At 42.5% G+C, this 20,823-nt stretch overlaps 3 protein-coding genes across 3 annotated transcripts in view; 2 read left to right on the forward strand and 1 right to left on the reverse strand.

The window, feature by feature from the left end:
• LOC133460585 (sodium/hydrogen exchanger 3-like) overlaps nt 1-12,594 on the forward strand; it is a 249,309-nt gene extending 236,715 nt beyond the window's left edge. Inside the window, exon 17 of the mRNA XM_061741231.1 lies at nt 12,582-12,594. The gene's annotated coding sequence lies outside the window, so the exon portion shown is untranslated. The remainder of the gene's footprint in view (nt 1-12,581) is intronic.
• Nucleotides 189-3,548, reverse strand: LOC133460607 (transcription and mRNA export factor ENY2). The gene is made up of 5 exons (XM_061741254.1): nt 3,469-3,548; nt 3,298-3,368; nt 3,146-3,216; nt 2,460-2,534; nt 189-466 (listed from the first exon to the last, which is right to left on the reverse strand). The coding sequence occupies exons 2-5, from the start codon at nt 3,363-3,365 to the stop codon at nt 390-392; spliced, it is 291 nt and encodes a 96-aa protein (XP_061597238.1). The 5' UTR covers nt 3,366-3,368; nt 3,469-3,548; the 3' UTR covers nt 189-389.
• The window catches only part of LOC133460590 (nudC domain-containing protein 1-like), a 40,737-nt gene continuing 23,662 nt past the window's right edge, over nt 3,749-20,823 (forward strand). Inside the window, exons 1-5 of the mRNA XM_061741235.1 lie at nt 3,749-3,943; nt 5,502-5,656; nt 11,801-11,983; nt 14,560-14,755; nt 19,003-19,191. Of these exons, the coding sequence (XP_061597219.1) occupies nt 3,829-3,943; nt 5,502-5,656; nt 11,801-11,983; nt 14,560-14,755; nt 19,003-19,191 (838 nt within the window). The 5' untranslated portion in view covers nt 3,749-3,828. The remainder of the gene's footprint in view (nt 3,944-5,501; nt 5,657-11,800; nt 11,984-14,559; nt 14,756-19,002; nt 19,192-20,823) is intronic.

Raw genomic sequence — 20,823 nt, forward strand, 5'->3', positions numbered from 1 at the left:
GGCTTAAGGTTTTTCTCCCACTAGGGGAGTTTTTACCTGCCACTGTTTATGTTATGTTTATGTAATAATTGCTCGGGGGTCGTGTTCTGGGTCTCTGGAAAGATCCTGGAGACAACTTCTGTTGTAATAGACGCTATATAAATAAAACTGAATTGAATTGAATCAGACAGGAAACCATGACAACAGCATCACAAAATATTCATCACTTTAATCCATCTTTTCCCCCCAAAACAACAGCAAACTAAAATCAATATGAAAACACAAAGTACAAAGTAAAATTCACAACAGCAACCAACATCAGTCTGGACTTTAATGGCGAAATAGACGGTGATTAAAAAAAAACTAAAACAAAAAATAAGAAACGGTAGTGCAGATCCGAGGCGGCAGGTTCACAGAGCGGCATGCTGGGAGAGGAAAGCTCGGATCCTCTGCAGCAGCTCCTTCTTCACGCTGTCTGGTACGAGTGCTGCACACGACACAGGAACAAGAGTCAGTGCGGTGTTGGTGTGTGTGTGTGTGTGTGTGTATGTCACATGATCAAAATCTTGAAATGAGTTCGGCACTCCTGAAATTCAAAGCTTTTTGAAATGTTTGTCAGATGTGTCATCTTTTGTTCTGCCTGGTTTGGGTTTATTTTTACACGTTAGAGAGAAGAAAAACATGAACATTTCCATTGTTCTGTCTGGAATTTATATTATTTGAAAAGATAACGTTCCTTTCGTTCAGATATTTGATCAACAAATACTATTTCAAAAGCAAGTGTTATTTAACCTCTTTAAAACAAACATAAAAATCTGGTTTGTGTAGTTCAGTTTGATTTTCTAAAGAAGACGGGGAATGAATTGTCCGATCACATTAGATTAAAAACAACATACGAGTCACGATGCTGGGTTTCTGGGATGAACACAACTGCATCCCTTTACCAATCTAATTCAAACCAATAGAGGGAATGCACATGACGTCACAGATGCGACATCACAGCGGGTTTCGCCCACTGAGTGGCAGAAAGACTAAGTGGCGACGTAAACTTTCAGTTTGAGCAACTGGAAAACATCTAAAATGGGAAAGAGCTGTTGTGCGATTGACTGTACTCATAGATTTAGCAAGAAATCGGAGTTATCGTTTTACAGACTGCGAAAAATAAGCTTAAGAGAGACAAATGGATCGCTGCAATTGGCAGAAACAACTGGATTCCAGGCACCGAAACGTGGATTTGCGGTTCCCATTTTGTATCAGGTAATGTTGGATTTTTGGGTAGCTAACGTTAAACGGTCAAATCATAAAGTTCGGTGTCCTCATCAATTTAATTTCGCCGAGAAATCCTGCTTTGAAGTCGGACCAAGCGTCAAGACTTTTTTATGCCTTCAAGCTTTGCTTCGTGTATTTCTCCGGCGTAGAAATTAAGTACATATATAAATATCAGGAAACTCGATTCGTGGCCAAATATTAATGTCCATGGACCACTGGTTCTTCGGGTAACTGTACAGGTCACTGTCAAGTCCAACTGCCTTTAATTTAAGCCCATAATCGGCTGTTATCCCGTTTTCTCCACTAGTTGCAGCTGTTTTTGCCACTCAGTGCGAGTAAGGGGGCTGGTCCAGTGGGAAAGTGACGTCAATACAGACCCTCTATTAGAAGAGATCCTCAGGTCACGTGCTTCTCAAACGTTGGAGGGTTTACACTGGATTCTGTTTGACCGGTGTTCTGCCAATTTCTGCTGTTTTGCCAAAAATTGCTACCTAATGGTTTTCTACCTTTGTAGAGCTACAATTTTACTGTGTTTTACTCCCTAAACCACTTCCTTTTCCCCCAAGTGGTCCTTGTCTCTTGCCAGGCCATTATTGTAAATAAGAATGTTCTTAATGACCTGCCTGGTTAAATAAAGGCAAATGAGTGAATGAATATCAAATAAAGCGATAGAATTGGTTTTTTTTTGCCTCTTTATCGTATAATGTTCACAAAGTGTAATGCAATTCATGTCATGGCTCATGTATTTTGAAGGATCAAATACTCAACATCCCATATTATCAATTTTACATCGTGCAAGAAATGATTGGCGTGACAATCAAACTTTGAAAATCCACTGTGCGCTTGCGCAGAACCACAAAGTAGCATTTCTCGGCAGGTAGCAAGGATGGGAAGAACACCGGCGCCCTTACTTCCGGAAGTAAATAAAATAAAATAAAAAACATTTTGAAACCAAATAAATATTTAAACAACATTTAATTACTATTGACAGTCACCCACAGACTGAAATAACACCTTCTTTTAATAATTATACGCATCTTAAAGCATGTTTTATTTTATTTTATTTTTCATCTCTTGATTCTTGATGGGGCGGCGCCCTAGCGCCCCCTACTGACCAGCCGCCACTGATCATTATTATTATTGATGACCATTATTGATGTCCCTCTTCCGCCACCTGCTGGTGCGTTTGAGGTCCTGCAGGAAAATCCTACCTCTGCCTTTCGGTGTGACTTCTGTGACCAAGTCCTCCACTGTGACGTGTTCCAGACCCTTTTCTCTGATCACATCTGGACACAAGACCGCATCATCATCAGCATCAGCATCATCATCATCATCATGAATGAAGTTTATTCAATCATGACAACACAAAAACAACACAACACCAAAAAACATTGTGCACAGCATTGACATTTCACACAAAACCAATAATCATGTGTTGAACAATGACTGAAAAGGCATAGGCAGAAGCAAACTGCTTATAAAAGCCTATCCTATGTTATCAACTTTCTTTTTTGGCTACCGGCCTCCTGAAAACCAAAGAGACAATAGAAAAGCAAAGAAACAAAAAGGCAAAGAAACATTAACAGATAGTCAATCGCTGTTATAAACTTCAAAAATAGCTTTACGAACCATTTTCTTAAAAACCAAAAGAGAATGACATGTTTTTAAATGTATGTTGGCATCATTCCAGAATTTAACTCCAGTAATGGAGACACATCTCCTTTTCATGCCTTTTTTTTTTTTTTTTTTTTAGCTTTTTGTACAGTAAAATTGCTCCTGAATTGAAAAAAAACCTCTGTATTGAGTCAGGGAGCATTTTTTATTTTGCTCTGAACATAATTTGCATGATTTTATAATAAAAAAAATCCTCCTCATCATCACAAACATGAAAACACACCTTTGCAGTGAGCTTTCAGCTGGTCCTTCCATCCGCACTCCACGAGCTTCGCCCTGAGCAACTCTTTCAACCTGCAGCCACACATGTCAGAGGATCCATTATGACTCGATCAGAACCGATCAGAACCTTCGAACCGGAGAAAACGGGCTTACCGTTCCCGCTCGCCCATTTCTATCAGCTTCTGGTTGATCGCAGCCTTCATCTGGTATTCTTTATTCATGATCTGCTCCAGAAGCAAAGGCAAACCTCAGGCGGTGTCAGGTTAAATGCAACAAAGCGAGGAAACGGCGTTTAGTTTTGGGGAAATATCTGAGAAACGTTACCTTTTCTCTTTTGGTCGTGAGAGACTGCGTCCCTTGTCCAAATGGTACCGTCTAAAACATCAAAAGCTTATCGGTTCCTAGCCAGCGACAACATTAAGCTTTATCAACAATAATTCTCACTGGAATATTTTTCAACTCAATTTAAAACTTAAGGAAGAAAATAACGTAGAATGTTTTTGAATATTTAGTACATTTTGGAGACGGGAAAAGAAAACAAATCAAAACGAACTCGACTTCCCGTGATGCCTCGGGAGTGTCGCTGCTAAATGGCTCCGTCTGAAACAAGGCGATAGTGCACATCTTTTTCACTCTTCTGCCTCATTTATTCATTTGTGGATACTGTAGTTATTTCCAAAAGCCATGGCTGCGTCTAACTACTCCCTGAAGGTCAACAGGGAGCTTTTGGACCTCAATTTTGAGAGTTATCGACTGTCTCTGGATGCGATTCCCACGTACAACATCGAGCTGGACGCAGGTGAGGATGTTAGCGCGTGGCTAAACACACACCTGAAACCCACACAGTTTCACCAAAACAAGAGGATTAACTCATTACTGACGCTTTCACGGGCTACTTATGCTCTAAAAACACATTTGATAACGCAAAGTGACGTCAGAGTAGCTTTATCTAGCAGGAAATGGAACAAAGTACTAACATAAATCTGTTTAAAAAGAGATACAAAAAATTATTTAAAAACAGGAAGAGGAAATGGGTTAACGAGGAGTGTGAGAAACAAATAAAATAGGGAAAAAGGTATATTATACTTGCTTAAGATATGTTTAGATATTTATGTAGTATATATTATATGTTGAGAGGGATAGTTATAATTATGTAATATATGTTATATATTATTAGGTATGTAGCATATATATTTATAGGGATATTTATGTAGTTTATTTAGTGTATATTTATATTGATTTATATAATATTTTTATTTTCTATATATTGATATAATATTTATGTAATATTTATATTTTCTAAATACTTATATGGATAATTATGTAGTAATAGCCATGTTTACGTAGTATTTATAGACTATATTTATATGGATATTAATTAACAATAACAATGTAAATTCATAGAGTTATAAAGGGGTAGGAACTAGGAAAAAGTGTATACTTCTTCCTACTCCTCTTTTTTTTGAAAATATGTGAATATGAAGATGTTACTGTTTATTTAAAAAAAATTTGTATACATGTTCGAAATAAAAATTAATTAATTACTTAATTCATTAATCTATTAGGGACAAGCGTCTTAACTAATACTGAACTACTAATATCTAAATACTGAAATGATTTAATGTTGATTTTTAATCATCGTTCATAGATTTAATCATCATTCATAGATTTAATCATCATTCATAGATGGTCTTTTAATACAATATGACAAATAGAGTTAAAGTCTACGGCATGTTCTAAAATATACTTTTATTGTAGGTACTCATTATAGTTATATGGAAAATACTACATTTTAAAACCAGAACACACCCACCTTCATTTACAAAATATACCCTGTAAAGACAACAAAGACCTAAGAAAGAAATAGTGAGGAGACTTTCCTTGGTAAGGTATTAATTACTGCAATAATTGTAATATTTCAGCTTCCATATGTTATTTAGATCCGTTTATCTAATTTTTTTCTGCACCACCACCCAAAAATGCACATTTTGTCACCTCCACCTTTTGCCTGCATCACTGTTGAAACTGGTGTCACTGAGATGCATCGTTGTTTAACGTTGGTTCTTTCCTTTGTTTTCCTGAACATATATGTTCCCCTTAGTTCATATTGGCTAACTGCTTTGGAAGAGCTTCTGAATACTGTCAGGAAGTGTTTTGTTGTTGATTTTAAACATAAATTGTGCTGTTTTAAGGTCTACTAAATCTCTGAATTTAAGCACATTTGAATTTATGAATAATCTATTTGTTGGTTCTCGATAATCTGCTTTGTTTATAACTCTCACAATAACTATCACAAATTACCGCGGGTCCTCAGGTAACTTGTCACACCATCGTAAACCTTTTCCTTCCCAATGCAGCCGTGGAGGAGGTCCAGCTGAAGGACACGCACTACACCCTGGAGCACATGCGGGCCTTCGGCATGTACAACTACCTGCACCGGGACCCTTGGTACGAAGACAGCGTTTTGTTCGTGGACTGCAAAGGACGAGTTCTGAACCTCACCGTCACTCTGGTACGGCTTTTAAATCCCCACAGCTCTACGTTAAAGCCACCCTATAGAGGGAATGCGCATGGCGCCACAGATGCGACTTCACAGCGGGTTTCGCCCACTGAGTGGCAGAAAGACTGAGTGGCAGCGTAAACTTTCAGTTTGAGCAACTGGAAAACATCTAAAATGGGAAAGAGCTGTTGTGCGATCGACTGTACTCATAGATTTAGCAAGAAATCGGAGTTATCGCTTTACAGACTGCCGAAAAATAAGCTTAAGAGAGACAAATGGATCGCTGCAATTTGCAGAAACAACTGGATTCCAGGCACCGAAACGTGGATTTGCATTTTGTATCAGGTAATGTTGGATTTTTGGGTAGCTAACGTTAAACGGTCAAATCATAAAGTTTGGTGACCTCATCACTTTAATTTCACCAACAAATCCTGCCTTGAAGTAGGACCAAGCGTCAAGACTTTTGTATGCCTTCAAGCTTTGCTTCGTGTATTTCCCCGGCGTAGAAATTAAGTACATATAAATATCAGGAAAATGGATTCGTGGCCAAATATTAATGTCCATGGACCACTGGTTCTTGGGGTAACTGTACAGGTCACTGTCAAGTCCAACTGCCTTTAATTTAAGCCCATAATCGTCTGTTATCCCGTCTTCTCCACTAGTTGCAGCCATTTTTGCTGATGTTTTGCCACTCAGTGCGAGTAAAGGGACGTGGTCCAGTGGGGAAGTGACGTCAATGCAGACCCTCTATTACCCCTTTTCCACCAAACCGGAACCGGTCCAGAGCTGGTTCTGATTCATAACTCGTTCAACTTGGGAACCAGCTAAGAACCAGTTTGTTTTTCCACAGCTGGGGTGCTAAGGGGAGCCACGTCATTACGTTGCTGCAAACGTCAGTTATGTCGGTGCGTTTGCGTGAAAGTTGCAGCAACAACAAGGCATCTGCTCTAACAGGACTTGGTCCTCGTAGCTCCTCCGTGGACACATCTCTAAAAGACAGGTTGTCTCCTCCTCAGACCCATGATGCTTTGCTGAATCCAGATTCATCCTTATTTGAAAATGTCTCCGTCTCCCAGTCTTGCTATTGCCGTTGGTCTTAATAACTCCACCCCCTCCGCTTACGTAAGCGGTTCTTTCCTCTAAACCCAGCAAAGAGTTGGTGCTACTTTGGAACCAGAGCCAGTTCTTTGTCAGTGGAAACAGAAAGCCCGGTTCCAAACTCAGCACTGGCTCAGAACCAGAACCAGCTTGGAACCGGTTTGGTGGAAAAGGGATAAATGTAGCAACACCAGATCTTTTAACTGTCACTTGCAGCACAGCCTTCGTAGAGAAGAATAGAAAGAAGAGAAAACACTCAGAAACTGTATTTGTTTGCAGATAAATATGTGATTGTGATGCTGGAAATTGCCAGTAGGTGGCGTCGTTTGACAGCACCACGAAGACGTCCAGCAGCTGGTCGTCATCTCAACCCAGCACGGTCTCTTCTCGGTTGAGATGGTCAGATCTCAGTGTTCGGACGAGGATACTGGTTTCTTCTTCAGAGGCATTACAGTAGATTCAGGTTTTGGTTATTTCCATATTTAATCCCTCAGCGTGATTACATTATTGATTCCTGGTTCTGAACCAGGATTATCACCGTTACTAAGATGTTAACAGGAGGAGGAAAATCATCCCGATGACCTGTTCAGCTACGGCTCTTTTATCTCGGGGCCCCCGTTGACCATAATTAGCGATAATGCTGCTGCGCCGGCCGTTTCTTTTATGTCCAAAGCGACCTACGCAATGAGCTTTTCCACTTTCAGATTCAACGTTATTAAATTAAATTCATGGAAATGTGTTTCTCAGACTTTAATTACAGTGATCACATGATAATTACCCTCCTCTACGGGGCTTTTGTGCTCGTGTGAAGGGAGACGGGGGCTATTACCGGCGGTTCACGACGCCTCAAAGGCTGCAGGAGATGAGCTCAAAGGTGCATTAAAAATCAATCTGCTCTGAGTATGATAAGATTCTCCATCGCCCCAAGAATAAAATGTTTACAAAATGGCAGACCAGAATCAGGGCAATGTTGGAGACCATGCAACAACTCTATGCCTGACCATTTTCACATATTTTGGAATTGCCCGGCAATCCAATCTTATTGGCGAGAAATAACATCAGAAATAAATTCCATACTTGGCTCTAAGATTGAACATAATTTCTGTACAATATATCTGGGAAATATACCAACTAAACTAAATACCTCCTTAAAATATTACTAGTAGCTTCCAAGAAAACAATAATGAGGAAATGGCTAAACAAAGAGCCACCAACAAAAAGAGAGTGGGTAACATTTGTAAAGGAGATGTTTGTCATGGAAAGCTTGACATTTTCTCTCAGACTCTGCGCAGAAAAATTTGACAAGTATTGGTACAAATGGGTGATGCACATGAATGTTGTAAAAGAAAACCTTTTATGTTAACATATTATGAACATTTTCTTTCTTTCCTTTAACAATTACTACAACATGCACCTCATTATTATTATTATTATTTCTTTGTCGCCTATTTATCAGATATCAAGGTAAACTCTCTATGTGCTCAAAAGTTTTATGGACTAAGGAGGATATGGACTGAATTCATATCACACTCAGGACCCTATTAAAGCCTCCTGTCACCTTTACTCTCGGTGGAAATGTTGGAAAAGTAACCCAGAAAACAAGAAATGAACACAGAAAAGACTGACTGTATTGTGCCGACCCTGGTATCATATCTGTTCATATGTTCATCAGCAGGTACATCCGTGTTATATTTGTGTTACTGTAAAAACTAAAATACAAAAATAAAGTAAAAAAAAAAATCTGATGCGAGACCTGGCGGCTGATCTCTGGTCCTTTTTTAGGAAAAAAGAAGGAGCTTTTTCTTCACACAGCGGAGAAGGAAGGCGAGCAGATATGTCACCGTATGTGAAGTTGTACGTGTCGCTACGTGACGGATCATCTCCAGATTTCTCAGATTAGATGTTATCCTCTTCAGAAGGGCCCTTCTGAGAGTAAATGTGTCGTGGCAGTTGCAGCGATTCACGGAGGTTTAATTGCCACTTTATTTTAGTGGACGAGTTGCAGTGGTCTTGTGATCACAGGAGCTTTGTTTATGTGGCAGTTCCCCCCCGGTGGGGATGAGGTGACTAGTGAGATCCTGAAAACCTCCCTGGCTGATGCTGAGGTCTGGACTAAAGTTGCTTTCGTCAACAAAAATTATGACTAAATATCGTCGTCAACGAACCTTTATCACCTGAGGAAAACGAAACGCAACGAAAATGCTGGTCATGTGACGATAACGATAATAAAATATATAATTCAATATCGTAGAGGAATAAAAACCAGACTAAAATGTAGATTTCAAAATAAAAACTATGCTAAAATGTTCCAACAAAGATCCTTGATATCCAAGTTGTTATGGAATCAGATCCAGAAGATGCAGCTGCAGAGTTAGAGGCTGATGCCGTTAACGCAGAGCTCTAGATTCACGTCAATTAAAAACAAAGTTACATCGAGAAACGCAGGGCTGGAGAAGAAGAAGAAGAAGAACCATCTTTGGATACACTTTCCTACATAGATGTGGAAAAGAAAACCCAATGTGTCGAAGAAGGAAAGGTGCAGAGGGGAGGGGAGGGGAGGGGAGGGGAGGGGAGGGGAGGGAAGGAAGGAAGGAAGGAAGGAAGGAAGGAAGGAAGGAAGGAAGGAAGGAAGGAAGGAAGGAAGGAAGGAAGGAAGGAAGGAAGGAAGGAAGGAAGGAAGGAAGGAAGGAAGGAAGGAAGGAAGGAAGGAAGGAAGGAAGGAAGGAAGGAAGGAAGGAAGGAAGGAAGGAAGGAAGGAAGGAAGGAAGGAAGGAAGGAAGGAAGGAAGGAAGGAAGGAAGGAAGGAAGGAAGGAAGGAAGGAAGGAAGGAAGGAAGGAAGGAAGGAAGGAAGGAATAGAGAAGGTATGAAGAAACAAAGGAAGGAAGGTATGAATGGACTGAAGGATGGATGGAGGGAGGGAGGAAGAAGTTAAGGAAGGAAGGAACAAAGAAATGGAAGAGAAAATGGGAAGGAAGGAAGTTATGAATAGAAATGAAAGAGGGAGGGAGGAAGGTATAGAAGGAAGTCAGAAATGAAGGAGTACATTAAGAAAAATCTACTCGGAAAAGAAAAAGACGGGCAGAAATGTGGAAAAATAAATATGTTGGAAACTCAAATGAGAGTCTTCTGTGTCTGGAATGAATGTATTCTTGAGTCTATAAGGTAACAATAATATAATAATAATAACAATAATAATAATAATAATAAGATAACCTTGTGTGAATTGTAAAATGGGTTTGTCTAAATACAATCTTTGACTAATACTAGACTAAAATAGACAATTCTGACTAAAATAAGACTAAAATGCTCAGACTTTTAGTCGACTGAAACTTGACACGACTAAAAGGAGAATGAACGTGACTAAAACTAATAAAAACTAAAATGATAGCTGGACCCAAAGACTAGACTAAAACTAGAATTGAAACTGACTGACAGAAACAACACCAGTGTGGAGCTGCAGGTACGAGGAAGGTGACGCTAGCTGAGGTGACAACCGCGGAGCCTCGCGGCGGTTCCTCGTTTGATGTGGGGATGAAGTGCAGCGAACGCCAGCTGGAGTCTGAAGAAGTGCTCAAAGATGTGTTTTACGGCTTTACTGACATGGCTTGTGTGATTGTAGTAAAGGCCGGAGAGTTCAGGAGGTCTCGATGTCATACCTGGAGCTGAAGGCCCCGAGATGACCGAGCAGCTCGGCGCTACTCTTATCGCTCTGGCCGTCTCGATGGTGGAACCTCGAGACGGACGAGCCAAGTTTTTAGCCACCGGCCCGCGCTCGCGTTGCTCCAGTATCGGCCTCATTAGAGCGGTTGGACCTGAACTTGCTACGTTCACGCCATCGTTCATGAAAGCCCACCGGCAAGCGCCCCGGCCGGGCTCGTAAGCGAACTCTCCCGACGCTGGGGGGGGTCGCCTGCCTCCAGGACCGAACCCTCAGACGAGGCTCATTACAGAGTCCCTCGTGGTGTTGTAGGCCGTCAGGTCAACCACAGGGTGCGAGGACTTCAGCTCAAGCTCGTCCGAGGCATTCCCAGGCCAGCCGAGAGACATAGTCTCTCCAGCGTGTCCTGGGTCTTCCCCGGGGTCTCCTCCCGGTGGGACATGCCTGGAACACCTCCCTAGGGAGGAGGGACATGCCTGGAACACCTCCCTAGGGAGGCGTCCAGGAGGATCCGATACAGATGCCCAAGCCACCTCAGCTGACTCCTCTCAATGTGAAGGAGCAGCGGCTCGACTCCGAGCTCCTCCCAGGTGACCGAACTCCTCACCCTATCTCTAAGGGAGCGTCCAGCCACCCTGCGGAGGAAACTCATCTCAGCCGCTTGTATCCGCGATCTTGTCCTTTCGGTCACTACCCAAAGTTCATGACCATAGGTGAGGGTAGGTGCGTAGATTGACCGGTAAATCGAGAGCTTCGCCTTTCGACTCAGCTCCTTCTTCACCACGACGGTCCGGTACACCGACCACGTAACTGCGGACGCTGCACCAATTCGTCTGTCAATCTCACGCTCCATTGTTCCCTCACTCGTGAACAAGACCCCGAGATACTTGAACTCCTCCACCTGAGGCAGGACTTCTCCACCCACCCGGAGAAGGCACGCCACCCTTTCCCCTCTCAAACCCTGCCACTTCACATCGGCCTCAAACTGCCCCAGCACATGTTGAAGGTCCCGGTCCGATGAAGCCAACAGGACAACATCATCCGCAAAAAGCAGAGAATAAATCCTGTGGTTCCCAAACCGGATCCCCTCCGGCCCCTGGTTACGCCTAGAAATCCTGTCCATAAAAATTATGAACAGGACCGGTGACAAAGGGCAGCCCTGCCGGAGTCCAACATGCACCGGGAACAAGTCTGATCTACTGCCGGCGATGTGAACCAAACTCCTGCTCCGATCATACAGAGACCGGACAGCCCTTAATAGACCTGGACCCCATACTCACTGAGCGCCCCCCAGTTTGTTTGTAAGAACAAATAATAAATGAGTTCTTTCAGCGGCTTGTAAACTCCTATTTTAGACGACTCTGCGCAGTTTTAATGTTTTATCTGATGTGACTCCAGGACACGGCCCTGGGGAAGCCCAGAGAGGTGTACCGGATGGCAGAACCGGGCCAGTGCCAGGACCGTCTCTGCGCTTCGCTCAGCCTCACCTCGGCCACCTGGGCGGCTCTGTCTGACGGCGGCGGCCGACTGCAGCTCCTCCGCACCGGCAAGAGGGGCGACGGCGCTCACGCCAAGTGGGAAGTGAGTAAAGACAGTTGTTCATGGCTTTTGATTGACAGCAGTTTCAAGCTGCGGAGAGAAAAATAGTTCCCACAAAATGTGGGAAAGCAGCTGTAGCTTTTCTACTGCCTTTCAGTCGTCTCTCGACATCCCTCTTAAGAGAAGTCCAGAGCAACAAGGGTTCAGCAGTAAATAACTTCAATGTGTAAGTTTATGTTTGAGAATTGATAACAGTCTGTGCAGAGTTCCCACGCGTCCTGGAAAACCTGGAAAATGAGTAAAAAAAGGTAAAATGTCCTTTTTTTTGTGATCAAGTGTTTTTTATTATTTTGTTGATGCATACAATTAAATGGAACAATTATGGACACAATTGTATAGCACCTTTAAATCACCTGTCCCCCCACCCACCCTGTAGCGGCCCAACAAGACAACAATAACACAACAACAGGACAAGCAAGACAAGAAAGCAAAAAAAAAAAAAAATATTGATAGATATTTTCAATGTGTCCATATTTTTAATGTCCTGGGTCCCGCACCATGAATTCTTGCCACTGAAAGTTCATGTCGACTTCACCTCATTAATTTCCAATAAAAGTAGCTGTTAACGGAGTGAGGTGCTCACAGAGACCACATGGAAGTAGAGGAGCATTAAAATGTCCTGGAAAGGAAGATGGCGATTTCTACAGATATTTACAACTGAGACACTTTTATGACACAGAAATGAAGAAGGAAATCTCACTGGAAGGGAATGATGTGATTGAGGTGTTGACAGGTGCTTATAAGCAAACTCCTTTAAGAATTGTCTCCAAACTGTAAAGAGGTTTACTGAAGCAACAGGGAAAAAAAAACAAGTACATAAAAGTGGAATGGGCAAAAGAATTAAACATAGCGTTGTCAGAGGGGGATTGAGAATCTATGATGGATTGGATGGAGATGGAGGGAATTTGGTTGGAAAAATTTAAGTCGTTTTTCTTTTATTACTCCAAAAATGTTAAATAAACAACTTGGTGAGCTACAATATTGCTGGAGACAGTGTGGGCAATTGAGTGCAAACCACTCTCACATTTTCTGGTCCTTTATTACATCCTCTGATACCAGAGGAAACCGTAACCAGGAACTAATAAAGAGGGAAGGGATTAACATCGCTCTACGGTTGAGTCTCCGAGGGACCGGAGTGGCTCCATCCTGCATTTCTCAGGTTGTGAAGATGCCGATAATAAACCGACTCGTCAGCCGGATGTATTTACGCATTAAAGTCGGGCTTCATCAAAGAGGCAGCGATGGACACCGACGGAGAAATACCGGTCTGAATTAGCGTTTTATTGGTTCAATCATGAGAAATGCTTCTTTTACAGAGCGGAGGATAGACCTCCGGTAACGTGTGCTGCTCGCAGATAAGACGGGAACGAATAGTTTTTATGTTCTGGTGTGTAAACTTGGTGGGGGGCGGGGGCGATTTGTCAGGCTTTCTGTCAGCGGGAAGAGAAGGGACGTCCCCATTAGGCCGATACCGAGTCCCAATCCAATACTTTCGTAACACATTAAAAAAATGAACAAAAGCAAAATTAACAGATCCAGGTTGTCCCCTATTTTTATTTTATTCGCCTTATTTCATCATTTAGCACTTAAACAGCGCAGTTCTCTTGGAGGTAGCTCAAACAATAAAGTAATAATAGTCAGATTTAGACATAAATTTGAATTAAATAAAAACAGCAGCTCAACTTAAAATACCCAGCAGGCATGTAAACAAATAAACAAATAAAAGTGCAACAGTGTCATAAAGTAAGGCAGTACGGTAGTGTGCTTTTTAGACTCTTACTTCTTACTGTCCTTTTCTGGATTAAAGAATAAAATGTTGGTGTTTGTAGTGACCTACAATCTTCGTTTTTTTGAGAACTTTATACCCGCAGACACCAGTCAGCAGTGGAGCTAATGAGGACTGGTGTGACGCCAGCCTTTTGTGGGCGGCGCCGTGTTCTCGGATAATCTGTAACTCGATCACAGCAGAGCATTCTGGTCATTGAATGATAGCTGGTCATCAGTCATGACACCCAGGTTCCTCAACACCTCGGTTTGACTCAGACATGAGGCGCCAGTCTTGAATTTAAAGGTCAGGGTGGATGGTGTGGTTGCCGGGGGTTACCAACAGTTCAGTCTTGGAGAGGCGTAGCTGAAAGTGATGTTCCTTCCCCTGAGAGGAGACATCGGTGAGGCGAGCAGCGGTCCACGCTGAGACCATGGAGTCACTAATGGGAGTGATGGGTAGACCGGGGTGTCGTCAGCATAGCAGTGGCGGGAGAAGCTCTGTGAGCCAGTTAGAGAGCAAGTTTAGAAGATTTTCAGAGATTTTCTATCTTACAATTTGGACAGCCTGAACTCACTCAGATTAGATATACTTTGTTTGCGTCGTTGACATATCGGAGATGCATAAAAGAAGTAAACAAGAGCACGGTCAGCACGACGAGGGGTCAGCGCTGCAGAAAAGAAGCTGCTGTAATTACAGAGCGACGCAAGCGTCAACAGATATAAATGCTAGCTATCATGTAGGTGCACAACCATAAATCACGCTTAATGCCATCTATTTCCTTTTCCCGCAGCCGCTCTTCACCGAGGACATGGGGCAGCCCTTCACCATCCTGCACAGCGTCTCGCACGTCCAGCCCGGCGTCCAGGCCGGCGTCCACACCGTGGAGGTGCTGCTGCTCCACCTCCAGAAAGACCCGCAGGACAGCAAAGGCAGCGGCTACTCGGTGTGTCTGGAGTGGGTGACGGTGGCCAACGCCGCAGGACCAGGTGGGTGGAACCCGGACAGTCTGGTACCTCCGACCTTCCTCTGTTTTTAAAACGCACGCCGGCAAGCTGACTCATTAATGTTAATTATAAGGGATGGTGTTAATTTGATGGACTTTAATTAGCAAAGATTGAAAAAAACAACCAAGATTCACATGAAAGTTCTTGGTGTTTGCAGAGAAAAGAAACAACCGTGATGACTGGATCAGACACAGAAACAATTCGGATTAATCTAGTCGTTATCAGTCCCATGTAAAGTTTTAGTCACATTTTAGTCATTTCTATATGTGATAGTTTTTGTCTAGTTTTAGTCGATGAAAACTGAAAAAGGTTTTAGTCCAGTTTTAGTCAGTTTTAGGTAAAAAAAGAAAAGATAAAACAAAGTACTTTCACCAATATTTACGATAATAAAGGTATATTCTGTTTTAGCCTAAAGCTAGCAGACTCTAGTATGATAAAGCTGCACATATAACTCTACCAGTTTAACATAAGGGCCACACCGTCACTGAATGTAAACATGGTTAAACATGCTACTAACGTTACAAATAGAGTGAGCCAAGTGTTCTGTTCATTTAGACACATGGGGAACAGCAACAGGTCTCAAATGCTATATTTTCATCTACGTTCTAGACCAGGGGTCGGCAACCCGCGGCTCTAGAGCCGCATGCGGCTCTTTAGCGCCGCCCTAGTGGCTCCTAGAGCTTTTTCAAAAATGTTTGACCTTTTTTTTTCTTTTTTTCTTCTGTTCTCTTTTTTTCTTCTTTTTTCCTTTCCTTTATAATCTTGACATTTTGATTTTTTTTCTCGACATTTCAACTTTTTTCTCGACATTTCGACTTTTTTCTCGACATTTCGCCTTTTTTCTCAAAATTTTGATTTTTTTCTCGTCATTTTGCCTTTTTTCTCGAAATTTTGATTTTTTTCTCGACATTGCGACTTTTTTCTCGACATTTCGACTTTTTTCTTGAAATTTTGACTTTTTTCTCGACATTTTGACTTTTTTCTCGACATTTCGCCTTTCGCCATTGCCTTCATTCTAAGGCTTATACAAGACTTTTCATTTTTTGCGGCTCCAGACATATTTGTTCTTTGTGTTTTTGATCCAATATGGCTCTTTCAACGTTTTGGGTTGCCGACCCCTGTTCTAGAATCACTCAAACATGTCAAAGGCAGGTAGAAATGTCATGCATTTTGAACGTCTAACCCACTAACATTTTCCTCTCGTCTCGTCAACGAAAACTCAAACAGGTCTCGTCATGTTTTAGTCATCAAAGAGCCACGTTAAGCTCGTCACCGTCTTGTTATCGTCATGAAAAAAAGGTGCGTCAACGAAATAATTTCGTCATCGTTGACGAAAACAACACTGATGTGAAGCCTGGCGTCACTGCTGAAGACATCGTCACAGAGAGGTCGTTACTGGAAGTGTGTCGGGAGGAAAGGTCGCTGACCTCTGGCTTTTTCATGACTGAAAACATGCGGCCGATGACTTTCACAAGACTTCTCTCGGGGAATAACCGGAGGAATTTATTTATGCCTTAAAATGTCTTCTGTCGGAGTAAAATATTCTTTTGGACAGACGAGTCGCCGTGGCAGCAGACCCCTCACTTTTTTATTCCTCTCCTCAGCACGCTGTCAGAGTGTCGACGTGGGTGTTAACTCAGTCTGTTAATTTATGCGCGTAACATCATCAAGTAGGAGTCACTTCCTACCAAACTCTGGTTCTGGTCGTCATCAGGCCGGACGGTGGAGATGCAGAGCAACATGCCGTGGGAACGGATGTTTCAGGGTTTATATCCAGGTGTTATATACGTCTTATCCACAGAGGGCACTGTACTGTCCTCGCTGAGGTGTTAACTTCAACTACAATGAGCTAAACTCTCGTATCCATCAACATGAAGACTGCCCTGAATAATTTTTGTAGATTAATTTTCCTTCTTCACGTTGAACTGAATCCACATTGGATGAAAGATGAAAGAGACTGAAACCAGGAAACAAACAGTAAAACATTGCAATTAGTAAAGCCATAAACGTTGTTAACTGTTAACATCTCCATGAATTAATTATAGCATCCAAAAAAGAATCCAAGGTTTTTAACATTGACACTTAATTACTCTCCTAACAAGGAAATATAATGTAAATATATAGACATGTGTAAATTAACACACTAACTAAAGTTTTAATGAAAATGAGAGAATACATTCAAGCGACACCTCTACTGGGGAATTAACTCGTACAAAGATGTTTCTCTGCTGTTATGAGCAAACTGAACGACTGAAACGAGGTCGAGCTACTTTCAGACCGACTTCCTGTTTGAGCGCAAATTCGAACGTCAAAATAAAAGTCTACAGGAAACCATTCTACAAGTTCAAAACATGACATTTTACACTTAAATGCCTGAAGGGCAGAACGAGCACGCGAACAAGCACCAGACCGATGGCCCTGTTTCGTACTAAAGTGCTTGTTTGCAATAGTTGCAAAGGTTTCTGACTTCTAAAAACCATAAAATAGATTGAATAAAACCTCGTTACGACGACTGAATCACAGAAGAGATTGGTTTGTTTGCAGCCCGGGAGAAAACGAGTGACATCAGCTCCATCCTGGTTCTGCTAGTTTCCATATGAGCTTGTATTCAACTGCAGCACAATAACACAGAGAAGTGGATGATGATGTTGAACTCACTATAAATGTTTTCATCCATCAGCTGAGATCAGATATGTGTGGCGACTGCACTACCGCTATTTCTACACTATGGGAGGATTGACTCCAGTGCTTTTAAGGATTGACACGACTACTAACTAGTCCCAAAGTATCTACCAGAATAACCAGCCTCCAACAACCCCCTCCACCTCAGAAAAGTCATGAATAGTAAACGTTACTGATTTCAATTGGACTTAATTTGGAGATGAAACCTGAATTTTAGATATTAAAGATTTAAATTACATTACCGTATTTTCCGCATTATAAGGCGCACATTCAATGAATGACGTATTTTAAAACCTTTTCCATATATAAGGCGCACTAAATATATGGTAAAATACCGTACTAGTGGCTGGGGTTGAGTTACGTATCTACCTGATGGAGCTGCGCTACAGGAAATGCTACAAAATCCTACAGCAAATGCAAAAAAAAAAAAAACAAGAAGAAAAGTACTGTATGTCAAACTTTATTAACAAAATAAAAACCAGCTTTGCTCCGTCTCGTCAAAGTCACCATTATGCGAGTCAGCGTCGCTGCTGTTGTCTTGAACGTCTGTGACGATTCCTGACGTTTTTAGCGCCATTACTTCGGTGACACCAACTACATTATCCACAACCCCCTTGACTACGGTAACAGAAATTACCGTAATGATCATATATAAAGGCGCACTGCATTATAAGGCGCAATGCCGGTTTTTGAGAAAATTAAAGGCTTTTAGGTGCGCCTTATAGTGCGGAAAATATGGTATTTACCATTATAGTAATCAGATTACACCGTATATCAGCATCACTGAAATGGACCTGATGCTTAATCAATCACAACGAAATACAAATATTACCCATATATTTATTCAAACAACATTAAATCAGATGCAAAATACAAATAGTTTACAAAACTGTACATTAACAAGAGGAAGAACTGCTCATACCAGATTGTGTCACCTTGGTAACGGACTCTCAGTTATCCGAGTCCAAGACCCAGAGACCGGGACTAGACCAGAACCACAACAAAGTGTCTCAGACCAGGACTGGTCTGGAGAACTAGTCTACGATGGTTTGCTATGTGACCCCCTTCAAACCCAGTTAATCCAGAAATGGGAAAATGGGTGGAACGAGCGACTCTGTAGTCCACCTTTGCAGATTTACCACAAATGAACTACAGTCGATAACTCAGGGGTCAACAACAGATTCACACGTTACACCAGGATGTGGAACCATATTCTTTCTTATGTTGAGATAATTTTGATTCACTTGCCTGGTCTTGAGATGGAAGGATGGATGAAGGGATGGATGGATGGATAAAGGGATGGATGGAAGGAAGGATGATGGAACGATGAAGGATGGATGGATGGATGATGGGATGGATGGAAGGATAGATTGATGGATGAAAGGAAGGATGGATGGATGGCCCAGAACAAGCAGCTAACAAACCACTAATAGGAAAGAAACCTGCTGGGACATTTCTAAACGGACCCTGGGCAGATCGGAGAGATGACAAACCTGTACCTCTGCCCAGTTCATGAACTCAGTTGAAATGTGTGTTGTTTTGTGCAGGTGAGGAGAGGAAGTACGCGGTGAGGAAGAGGAGGGTCCTGAGGGGGAAGTCGGTGCCCCACTACGCCGCCGTGGCCCCCCAGGGGAAGGGGCTGATGCTGGCCTCCGACAAGCCCTTCATCTTCACGCATGTGGACGGGATTCCCGTGGAGCAGCCGGAGCCGGAGCCCATGGAGGTGGAGAAGACAGGTGGGTCCCGGGGCTGATGGGAAATCTGACTGTTTTTTCCTTGTTTAAGTTACGAAAACCGAAGTAAGCCACCAAATGTCCAGCGAAGGTTTCTGCTCAATTTCAATTTCAATGTATTTATTTGATGACAGGGACTGTACATATTAATTAACACAAGTGTAAACATGTATGGTTATAGCCATAGGCTAATTTCCACCATTCGTCCCTGTGGCAAATCAATGCCAAACATAAAACATAAAATCGGACACCAGCAAACAAGGAAGACAAGATATAGCAAAGAAAGACAACATTTAAAAACAAGACTAAGCTAGATCAAATCAATAAGAAATAAAAACATGTTACAATTGATACCAGTAAGCTCCAAAAGCTGCGTCCATTCCTCCTTCCTCAGATGCTGAACCAAAACATGCAGTCAGTTGTTGTAGCACGTGGTTAGATGCAAAAATAAAAAGAGGGTACAGTTATCCCTCGCTATAACGCGGTTCACCTTTCACGTCTCGCTGCTTCACGGATTTGCATTGTGGATCGTGTTCTGCATTCTGATTGGCTAAAACATCTGATTGTCTCCCCGCTTCTTCACTTCCTGTGTCAATAACGTTGGTCGCTTATGGCGCTTTTCCACTAGTCCCACCTCCGCCCGGCTCGGCTCGGTGCGGCTTGTCGCGGCTCTACCCGTTTTGTCCCCGTTTGTTTTTCCACAGCCAGGTGAGAAGTGGGCAGGTTGGGGTGAAGCTGCTGTGACGTACTCGATTGCGCAACACCTTTGTTTGTGTCGGCGCTGATCAGAAATCAGCTGGAGCCGAGGCGGCTGAGAAAAAAACAGCCCGTCTAGATCCCTTTTTTAATTTTCTCGACAGCCACCAGGTTTATGAACATCTGCACCTCAGAGTTGGATCACCAAACAGACGTTTGCGGTGTATAATAAAATCGGCGCGAGTCGCCTCGCGCTGACTCCCGCTTCCTGATTCAAACGTCTGACGGCCCCGCCCCCCGACCAATCAGGGGCCTGTAGTTTGATGACGGCCCCGCCCCCTGACCAATCGGTGGCGAGGAGGGTGGTGACCTCAGAAATAGTCCCGGCTCAGCCCGGATAGAACCTCGCCAGAATGGTTACAGAAATAGTATCGGCTTGGAGCGGCTCTACCCGTCTCAGCCCTAGTGCAAAAGCGCAAAACGGGGCCGTGGCGGATAGAACCGAGGTGAAGCGGGACTAATGCAAAAGGGCCATTAGCAACAATATTAAGAATGGCCAATGAATGAGCTTCAGCGAGCAGCACAAGAACGGGACCCTTTGATGAATCGTTCATTCCAGTTCTCAGATATAATCCATGGTGGCATGTCGGTTTATAAGAATCTTTTTGTCCAGAAAAAAAAGAGCGACAACAACGACCCAACTATGTTCTTCTCTGGTAAAAACACTCCTTCACCGCGGACTTTAGAAGAAAAAGACACTACAGAGAGAGTCGGGATGCAGCGGCAGTCAGAAGTAGGACTGGGGATCGATTCAAATATCAAGAATCGATTCGATTCCAATTCTTAAGATTCAGAATCGATTATCAAGATTTGATTCGATCTGATTTGATTCCAATATTGATTTGGGTTAGGGTTATTAAAACAGTTTTTTGAGCTGTT

Source organism: Cololabis saira, chromosome 15 (assembly GCF_033807715.1).
Source record: "Cololabis saira isolate AMF1-May2022 chromosome 15, fColSai1.1, whole genome shotgun sequence".
NCBI lineage: Eukaryota > Metazoa > Chordata > Actinopteri > Beloniformes > Belonidae > Cololabis > Cololabis saira.

Excerpts from the sequence above, each read along its gene's own strand:
- LOC133460607 (XM_061741254.1), bottom strand. The coding sequence starts at position 3,365 with ATGAATAAAGAATACCAGATGAAGGCTGCGATCAACCAGAAGCTGATA. Across the intron at positions 2,535-3,145 it reads GCTGAAAGCTCACTGCAAAG|ATGTGATCAGAGAAAAGGGT; the intron begins GTGTGTTTTCAT and ends TCTTGTGTCCAG. Across the intron at positions 467-2,459 it reads AGTCACACCGAAAGGCAGAG|CACTCGTACCAGACAGCGTG; the intron begins GTAGGATTTTCC and ends TGTCGTGTGCAG.